This window comes from Budorcas taxicolor, chromosome 19, assembly GCF_023091745.1.
Source record: "Budorcas taxicolor isolate Tak-1 chromosome 19, Takin1.1, whole genome shotgun sequence".
Classification (NCBI taxonomy): Eukaryota; Metazoa; Chordata; class Mammalia; order Artiodactyla; family Bovidae; genus Budorcas; species Budorcas taxicolor.
This window is the reverse complement of record NC_068928.1, coordinates 62,331,707-62,342,490: the sequence shown is the minus strand read 5'-3', so window position 1 is coordinate 62,342,490 and position 10,784 is coordinate 62,331,707. Positions and strand designations below refer to the sequence as shown.

Below are 10,784 nucleotides of genomic sequence, written 5' to 3'. Positions count from 1 at the left end.
TCACACGGGCGTGGTCCTCCGGCTCAGCATGCTGAGGTCCTGCTGGAAGAAGCCGTGCACCTGCAGGAAGCCAGCATCCTGGTCCGGGCTGTAGCTGGCGGCCGTGGTCACCTTGAGGGGCTCCCTGGACAGCGTGTACATGGACAGCTCGCCCATGGGGATGGCCCCGGTGATCTTCAGCCCCACCGGTGACGCGTCCCTGGAAGGCGAGGCCTCCGTGGACCTGGAGCTGGATCGCGAGCGCCGGCGCCGGTACCGGTAGCTCGGCATCCTGGCGTAGGGCGACGAGGAGGGGGCCTTGAGGAACTCACGTCTGGTCTTAAACCGCAGCTCCTTGTTCTTCTCAATGTAAATGTTTACCGCCAGGACGCCCACGGTCTCGGCCACAACGAACGACAGGGCTCCGAAGTAAAAAGACCAGCCATAGTTGTAATGGTTTTTCTTGTCTTCGTCGCGCTTGTCACTGGGGTCGCCCGTGTTGCTGGAAATGTAGACGATGATGCCGATGATATTACTGAGGCCTGAAAGCGGATCCGGAGAGGGGGTGGGAGCGAGAGGTTAGACCCTCAGCGGGGGCGGGGTGAGGAGAGGAGGGCGGGGCAAGTGGGCGGAGCAGGGATTGGTGGACGGGGCATGGGCTGGTGGGTGGGGCAGGGAGATGGGCGGAGCAGGGGCTGGTGGGCGGGGTAAGTGCTATGGGCGGGGCAGGGGCAGGTGGGTGGAGCAGGGAAGGGTGGGCGGAGCAGGGGCTGGTGGGCGGAGCAAGGGTAGGTGGGCGGAGCAGGGGCGGATGGGTGGAGCAAGGTGCAGGTGGCCACTCCCCTGTGTGGTATGTCTTTGTTCTGGTTGCTAATTTTTAAGTGCTGCTGCTGCTGCTAAGTCCCTTCAGTCGTGTCCGACTCTGTGCGACCCCATAGACGGCAGCCCACCAGGCTCCCCGGTCCCTAGGATTCTCCAGGCAAGAATACTGGAGTGGGTGGCCATTTCCTTCTCTAATGCATGAAAGTGAAAAGTGAAAGTGAAGTCCCTCAGTCCTGTCCGACTCTTCGCGACCCCATGGACTGCAGCCCACCAGGCTCCTCCGTCCATGGGAGTTTCCAGGCAAGAGTACTGGAGTGGGGTGCCATCGCCTTCTCCGTAAAAGTAGTTAATTTTGAATGAGTAATAAAGTACTGAGTTTTGGTGAATAATAAAATAAAACACAGGCTCTGAGCTACCCAGTTCCTCCCCTGAAGGCAGCTATTGTCTTGTTTCTTCTGTCCTTTCTATATCCATAGTCAGTCCTTCCTCCCTCTCTGTCTCTCTCTTCCATTTTTTTCTTTGCAGAATACCCTTTGGCCCCTTGCCTCTTCACTTAACAGTTCCCCCAGGAGGCGGGGCCCTGACAGGGCAGTCTTCTTCTTACTTTCCCAGCCTTTGGACCTTACTTGTCCTGAGGATCATTGTCCACCTGGAATTATTCATGGGCCTGTCTCACCTCACTGCTGGCCCCTGCACGTGACTCTGTGGCCACAGTCAGAGCCCAGGATCCTGGGGATAAACGGGAATGGACGAGAATCCCCTTCTTGCCTGCTGTGGCCCTTGTTCTTTGTGGCTGCCTGTCCTCTCCACTCTGGCAGGACCTGTGTTTTCAGCTGACTGTCTCGGGACTCCGTCTCTGCGGGCCCTCTGGTGACTCGCAGCATCTGGAGATGCCTTTGAAGTGGTTCCTCCTGGGGGCACAGGCCGAGGGCACCTCGCTTTTGAGGCCGACAGCCCTGGGCTCAGCCATGACTTTGGCAGCGTGTGACTTCAGGAAAGCCACCTGGCCACCACCTGCCTCCTCAGGAGCTGGGATGATAGGCCGGCCTACAGAACACCTGGCACTCGTGTTAGTGGGAGTCTTTCCTTCATTCCTCGGCGAAGGAGCGGGGACAGTGTTCAAACGCCACAGCAGGGACTTCTTTAGGGTCCAACCTTGAGAAACCTGACCGCTTCAAGGAGGAGACAGAATGTTCATGCCCTCCTGCCTCCTCCCTGTTCTGGGCCATGGTGAGGAGAAGGAGGGGCCAACTTCTGAGGAGACCTAAACACAGGCTCTGCTTCCCAACATGGGTGTGCACCCATACACACACACACACACACACACACCACACGTGCTACACACACACACACCCCCCCTCAGACACACATACATACACATGCTCCTCACACACACATATTCCTCCTCAGACACACACATATGCTCCACACACACACACATCCCCACTCAGATACACACACACACACACACACATTCCTCTTCAGATACACACACATGCTTCACACACACACATCCCTGCTCAGATACACACACACGCACATGCTTCTCACTCACACATTCCCTTTCAGAAATAAACACACATATACACGCTCCACATACACATTCCCCCTCAGACACACACATACACACACATCCCGCCTCACACACACACACACATCCCCCCTCACACACACACACATCCCCCCTCATGCACACACACACACACACATCCCCCCTCACACACACACATCCCCCCTCATGCACACACACACACACACATCCCCCCTCACACACACACACACATCCCCCCTCATGCACACACACACATCCCCCCTCATGCACACACACACATCCCCCCTCACACACACACACACACACCCTCACACACACACACACATCCCCCCTCATGCACACACACACATCCCCTCTCACACACACACACATCCCCCCTCACACACACACACACACCCCCTCACACACACACACATCCCCCCTCACACACACACACAACCCCCTCACACACACACACACAACCCCCCTCACATACACACACACATCCCCCCTCACACACACACACACATCCCCCCTCACACACACATCCCCCATCACACACACACACACACACATCCTCCCTCACACACACACACACACACACATCCCCCCTCACACACACATCCCCCATCACACACACACACACACACATCCTCCCTCACACACACACACACACACACATCCCCCCTCACACACACACACACATCCCCCCTCACACACACACACACACACATCCCGCCTCACACACACACAAACTCTCACACACACACACATCCCCCCTCATGCACACACACACACACACACATCCCCCCTCACACACACACACATCCCCCTCACACACACACACACATCCCCCCTCACACACACACACACATCCCCTCTCTCACACACACACACACACACACACATCCCGCCTCACACACACACACACACACATCCCCCCTCACACACACACACATCCCCCTCACACACACACACACATCCCCCCTCACACACACACACACACACATCCCCCCTCACACACACACACATCCCCCCTCACACACACACACACATCCCCCCTCACACACACACACACATCCCCCCTCACACACACACACATCCTCACACACACACACACATCCCCTCTCACACACACACACATCCCCCCTCACACACACACACACATCCCCCTCACACACACACACACACCCCTCACACACACACACACACACACATCCTCCCTCTCACACACACACACACACATCCCCTCTCACACACACACACACACATCCCCTCTCACACACACACACATCCCCCCTCACACACACACACCCCCTCACACACACACACATCCCCCCTCACACACACACACCCTCACACACACACACACACCCCTCACACACACACACACACCCTCACACACACACACATCCTCCCTCTCACACACACACACACACATCCCCTCTCACACACACAACACACACATCCCCTCTCAAACACACACACATCCCCCCTCACACACACACACCCCCTCACACACACACACATCCCCCCTCACACACACACACCCTCACACACACACACACCCCTCACACACACACACACACCCTCACACACACACACACATCCCCCATCACACACACACACACACAACCCCCCTCACATACACACACACACACCCCTCACACACACACACACACCCTCACACACACACACACATCCCCCATCACACACACACACACAACCCCCCTCACATACACACACACATCCCCCCTCACACACACACACATCCCCCCTCATGCACACACACACACACACATCCCGCCTCACACACACACAAACTCTCACACACACACACATCCCCCCTCATGCACACACACACACACACCCTCACACACACACACACACACCCTCACACACACACACATCCCCCTCACACACACACACACATCCCCCCTCACACACACACACATCCCCCCTCATGCACACACACACACACACACATCCCGCCTCACACACACACAAACTCTCACACACACACACATCCCCCCTCATGCACACACACACCCCCTCACACACACACACACACCCCCTCACACACACACACATCCCCCTCACACACATACACACATTCCCCCTCACACCCACACACACACACACACACACCCTCACACACACACACACATCCCCCCTCACACACACACACACATCCCCCCTCACACACACACACACATCCCCCCTCACACACACACACACATCTCCCCTCACACACACACAAACTCTCACACACACACACATCCCCCCTCACACACACACACACACACACATCCTGCCTCACACACACACACACACATCCCGCCTCACACACACACACACACACATCCCCCTCACACACACACACACATTCCCCCTCACACACACACAAACTCTCACACACACACACATCCCCCCTCACACACACACACACATCCCCCCTCACACACACACACACATCCCCCTCACACACACACACACATTCCCCCTCACACACACACACACACACATTCCGCCTCACACACACACACACACACACACAGACTCAGATACACACACGTGCAGTTACTGCCCTGGAAGGAGACAGAGCCTCAAGTGGGGGAGCAGGAAGAGCATAAGATGGCAGCCGGGAGCCGTGGCCAAGGGCTTCTGAGCCCGACCCTGAACTGCGCTGGCCCCAGCTCTGTAAGAGAAGCGAAAGGCACCTTCTGTCTCCAAGAGAAGCCATGAGAGGCAGTGGGGGTGAGGATGACCACTGGGCCCTGTGTGGGCCAGTCACCTGGCGAGGCCCCGTGGGCGCAGGGAAGGAGGCATGGCTGCCGGAGCCTGGCGTTCTCACTGCCTCTCTCTGGGCACCTCAGCCGACTCAGGGTTCAGCGGCCAGGCGCAGGGAGCGGACAGGCCTGGGCCGAGTTGGGCCTCGCGCTCACTGTTCCCCTGTGCCGCTCCTCCTCATCAGGCTGGTAGAAGACAAAAGGTTCTTTGCAAGGAAAACACCACTGTTAGGACAGTGCCAGGAGCTGCGATGACAATTTAGGGAAGTTTCTGCACTTCCTTACATTTCTGGCATCGATCTGCTGGAATTAGGCCAAGAAATAAGGTGTCCTGTTCCAACAAGCAGCCCTGGGACCTTGGCTGGACCGTTCTCCTCACTCCTGGGGGCCTCCTGGAGGCCGGAGGAGGTCATGGCTGAGCTGAGCCCCTCAAACGCGGCCTCGCTGCCCACACCAGCAACTCAGGCCCGCTGGGCTCTCCACTGGATGGGGTCTTCTCCACGTCTGCAGCGTCAGGGCGTGCAGTGTGCTGTCTGCAGCTGGGCTCAGACGAGCAAGTGTGAAGCCATTTTGGAGCCACCGGGAAGGGAGTGGTGTCTCTTGGCCAGGAGACGCGGGCAGTAAGGATGGGCGGGGGAGGCTTCATCCCTGACCCTAACCCCTCGCCTCCTCACTCACCCGGCCCAAGCAGGCTGACTTCTCTGCTGTTGCACCCTCCCTGGCCGTGTGCCCTTCACCTGTCTTTACGTGGACAGCTCCTTCAGGGCTTGGCTTCTGAGAGTCCTTCTGAGTCCCTCCCTGATCCCTGCATCAGCCAGGCTCCCCCGAGACAGGCTTGTAAGGCACCCCTTTGTGGCATTTTCATACCTGGATTAGCTATTATTATTTCTAATTGAGGTGGAGTTCATAGAACATAAAACTAATCCTTTAAAGTGCACACTTCAATGCCATCTAGTACGACCACCACCTGTATCTAGGTCCTGATCATTTTATCACCCCAGAAGGAGGCCTGATACCCACTGGGCTTCTGCTCCCCATCCCCTGCCCGCCCCCCTGGACTGCTGAGGTGAGTCACCCGCAGGGATCCCACTGTCCGCCTGCCTGCTCCCCCCACCCCCGGGGGAGCGCTGTGTGCAGCAGGGACCCGAGCGGACAGCTCACCTGCGGCCACGAAGAGGATGCCGGCGCTGAGCACGATGTTGTTCTTGCGGCTGTAGAACCTGCCGGCGCCGATGCAGAGCCCGCCGAGCAGGAGCAGGATGGTGCTCAGGATGGGGAAGACGCTGGAGGCACGCACGATGCCTGGCCGGCAGAGACAGAGCAGAGAGGCCGTGAGACCGACCCTCCTTACGGGCCCACCTGGGGGGCACGGGGGAGCGCCCTGACCTTGAAGGTTCCCCTCTGGCCCCGTAGACCCGAGGTAGGGAGGGAGTGGCTGGTGGGGCGGCAGGCTGGACCAGCAAGTGATGCCCCTGGCCTACGGTCACTCCCCCATGTGCCGAGTGGCCTGGAGTCACCTCTGCCCGGGTCTCTCTTAGCCTTTCCCTGGGTGTGGGTCACACTTCTGCCAGCCAGACGGGAGGAGAGCCCCTCAGTGCCCCCAGGGAGGCCGCTGGGAAGCTGTGGGAGGACCCCTCACAGATTCCTCCTTTGTGGTAGTTTATTATGGCAGCCTTAGGAGAAGAATACGCTGCCTTGTCAAGGTTGTGTGAGAATCTGTGGAATAAGATACACAGAGCACTTGGCCCTATGTCGGCTCCCGGCGGGCCTGGCTGGGAGGAAGGGTAGGGGCGGGGGGAAACGGAGCCCTGAGCTTGCCTCCCAGCCCGGTGCAAAGGCCTGCCCATGGGACTGGAGTGCTGGAAGGACTCCCTCGCGAGCCAGCTGAGGGGGTTTGGCGCTTTCAGCCTCTGAAGGCAGCGCTTGTCTCCTTGTTTGTAAGCCCACCAGTGTATGCCCTGTGCACAGAGAGGGGTTTGTGTGGGGCATCAAATGAGGCTCTTCTTCCCGCACCGCCCCCACCCCCAGCCTTCTTGCAGCCGCCGCCCTGGGGGAGGTTTCCTGTGGGCCTCTGAAACGCTCCTCTGATGTGCGCTGGCCAGCACGGCGGCCGGGGCCCTCTCAAGGCCTTAGTCCTGCGGTGGGTCCGAGGGGCTGGAGGCGGGAAAGTCTAGAGCCTCTAACGTTGCCTAGGTCAGCCAGGCCCAGAGCCGCTGTGCACCCTGCCTGCCTGTCGTGTGAGGGCCATCCCTCACCACATGGGCTCGTCTGGAGCGCTGGGCATGCGGGCGCCAACCGAGGGGCAGGCCGGGTCTTGCACAGAGCAGGGCTGATGCCAGCCCACTCCTGGCCACATCCAGCCCTGGCAAGGATCTGCGTCTGCCCAGAGGCACACCGTGGGCTCTGGCAGCCCCGACACCAGCGCTTTGAGGTTAGCACAGAAACCCTCCACCGAGCCTAAAACGCGGAGCCTGGGAAAGGGGGGGGCCAGGCCCAAGGCAAGGGGGACAGGGACTCCAGAGGCCAGTTGGGCTGGTGGGAGAGAAATGGCAGGGAATCAGGGAACACAGGTCAGCTGGCCGCAGTGCCCAGGACCTTGGCCTGTCCTGGAATATTACCTACTTCCTCTGCCTAGTTCTTCCTTAGACTGCTTCCTAAGCTTCAGTTATCTGCTCTCTGGAGCTCAACTTCAGGGCCAGTTCTCGTTGTTTCTGCAGCCTTTGAGGGGAACACCAGTCCCTTGATGGAGATCAGCTCTGCCCTCCCCACTCCACCAAAACTCGAGGTCACAGTCCTGGAGGCAGCACCCTTCTCTTCCTTGGGCTCCTCAATGAACCCACTGATCTCCCCACAGAGCACGGTAGAGGAAGCATTTCCTTCTCAGGCTGTTAGCTTCCATCGCTGACGTGCCCTCATTTCATTTGGGAAACCATTGCTGGGTGCTCCCAGCCTCACACCTGGCCCTGGGCACCCTGAGGGGCTTGTGGGCAGTGAGCCTGGCCCCGGGCACCCCAGAGGGCTTGCGGGCAGTGAGACTGGCCCTGGGCACCCCGAGGGGCTTGTGGGCAGTGAGACTGGCCCTGGGCACCCCAAGGGGCTTGTGGGCAGTGAGCCTGGTGCCGGGCACCCTGGGGGGCTTGCGGGCAGTGAGACTGGCACCAGGTACCCCGAGGGGCTTGTGGGCAGTGAGCCTGGCCCTGGGCACCCCAGGGGGCTTGCGGGCAGTGAGCCTGGTGCTGGGCACCCCGAGGGGCTTGCGGGCAGTGAGCCTGGCCCCGGGCACCCCAGAGGGCTTGCGGGCAGTGAGACTGGCCCTGGGCACCCCGAGGGGCTTGTGGGCAGTGAGCCTGGTGCCGGGCACCCCGGGGGGCTTGTGGGCAGTGAGACTGGCACCAGGTACTCCGAGGGCTTGTGGGCAGTGAGCCTGGTGCCAGGCACCCCAGGGGGCTTGCAGGCAGTGTGAGCCTAGCCCTGGGCACCCCGGGGGATTGCGGGCAGTGTGATCCTGAGGCCGGGGAGTGAGTGGGCAGTGAGTGGGCGGCACAGGCTCAGTTTGCTGCTCCTGGTCCTCAGCCACCTTTCTCCTTTCTGCCTTGGGCCTTGGGCGGCTGACACCAGGGACCAGATCACTGGGGCCCCTTCACTCTGGCTTTGGAGACATTACTGCCCTGGCTTCCTCCTGAGGACGAGGACGGGGCTGAGGAGGCTGTGTCCCTTTGTCAAGCCACAGCTCCTTCCTGGCGGCCCGGGCCTCACAGCTCCTCTGGTCCAGGAGCCTGTACCTGCCTCTGTTGCCCACGCAGGCCAAGGGCCAGGAGTCCTTCTGCTGCCCCTGCCTGTGTGCTCACTGCCCCTCCCCCATCCCTGCACATCTCTGTAATCAGTCCTTCACCAAACGCCCTGCCTTCCTCCTGTCTGAGCATCTCCTCTGCTCTGGCAGGGACCCCAGGAAGCCACGCATCTGACCTCTGGGCTGATGTGTCTTGGGGCCCATCCAGAGATGCTAGCCCTCTGGGGACCAGGGTGGGGGCAGGGCGGGAGGTAAAGAAGAAGAGCCAGGGCCAGTTAACCTCAAGTTCAAGCGGGAAGTGGGAGGGAGTGGATGCTTCTCTGGTGTCCCCTTCCCCACAGTCCCAAGGCCCAGCAGTGGAGCAGATCTGCCCCCAGAGCCTTGGGAACCGTCTGCATGCCCTGGTGGGCTCTGAGTCAGGGCTGAGCACCAGTGACCACCCTAGATGGCTGTGCAGCCCGCATGCCGCGCAGCTCATGGTGTTACTCACGCCACGGTCCACGCCAATGCCATCCCCTAGTTGTGCAGTGTGCAACCTGCACAACCCTCTGTGGCAGCCCCGAGGAAGGCGTGTGCTCGGGTCAGCACTGGCCCCCAGGAAGCAGAAAGAGAAGACAGGCCGGAAGAAGAGCAGAAGGGGAGGGGGAGGGATAAGAGGCAGATCCGGCGACATTGTTTCCGGTTCTGGCTCTGGACTCCATGGGAACCACATGCTGTTCTCTTTCACGAGATGACTCAGAACCAGTCCTTTCTCTTAGGAAAAACAGTCCACAAGCAGGTGCAGAGTGAATTGTGTTCCCTCTGTGGACACTGGTATCGAGTCTCCATAAATGAAGCCAGCCCCACTCCCGGGGAAGCAGATGGGAGCAGCTCCGCGTGTGTCTGGGCTGATGTGGAAGGGGAGAGCGACTTCAAAACCATGCTGTTTCTCCGTTTCCAGGCTCCTCCCCTGGCTGAGGCTCCATCCTTCCTCCCAGGGAGGTAGCCACAGCCCGGGGAGGAGATCTGGATTTGGGGTGTGGGGCTGGGTTTGTCCTCTGACTTCTGGTTCCAGTTTGGGGGCCAGCCCCGCCTCAGGACCTGGGCAGGGGGCTCAGGGGCAGAGCTGGGGGCTCCACCAGTGGGTGCTGGAGAGACTTGAGGCCCATGGACCCAAGGCTGGTCCCACAGGCCGCCTGGCACCCGCCGGCTGTCTCAGTGTGCGATTTAATCTGACTTGTCAATAGTAGATTGCTGGGTAAGGGTGGGGAGAAGCAGGCAGGCCCAGTGCTGGCTGGGCGGTACCCTTGGGGTGTCTCAGCCGCCCGGGGATGCTGGGCCTGGGCAAGCCAACGTCTCTAACGTCGTTGTCTCAGAACCAGCTGTTGTGATCAGCTCCTCTGAAGACAGCAACTTGTAGCAGCCCTGGGCAGCGGGACGCCCCACCCTCCTCCCCTCTTGCCAGCCCCAACCTGGTGTGTCCTCCCACCCAGTAACCGCATGGGGGTGACCAGCATGTCATAACAGGCCTAACCACACCCCATCCTCTGAAGTCAGTATCCTGAGTTGGAGGGGAGTGTCGGGAGCACCAGAGACCGGCCCCTCTGCACTCACGGGGCCCGTCCTTCCTCCAGCGCCTGCCTGCCGCCCGTCCCCCGTCCCACACCCAGGGGGAGGCAGGGTCCTGGCACTCACGGAGGAGGTACTCCGAGCTGTCATGGTCATAATCGTTGTCCTCTGGGAAGTGGTTGATCCGAAAGCAGTGTCCTTTGTAGATCCCTGGAGGAGCAGAGGAAAAGAGCTGTGTGAGTGTCCCAAGGGCCCCCACCTCTGCTCACCCAGACTTGCATGCTGTGTGTACCCGGCTCTGGGCAGGCCCTGGGCTCCGGGGAGC

At 59.9% G+C, this 10,784-nt stretch overlaps 1 protein-coding gene across 1 annotated transcript in view; it reads right to left on the bottom strand.

Annotated features, from left to right (window-relative positions):
* Nucleotides 1–10,784, bottom strand: part of CACNG4 (calcium voltage-gated channel auxiliary subunit gamma 4) — a 51,064-nt gene continuing 40,280 nt past the window's right edge. The window contains exons 2-4 of the mRNA XM_052658587.1: nucleotides 10,586–10,669; nucleotides 6,283–6,423; nucleotides 1–521 (exon numbers count right to left, since the gene is read on the bottom strand). Coding sequence (XP_052514547.1) covers nucleotides 1–521; nucleotides 6,283–6,423; nucleotides 10,586–10,669 — 746 coding nt within the window. The remainder of the gene's footprint in view (nucleotides 522–6,282; nucleotides 6,424–10,585; nucleotides 10,670–10,784) is intronic.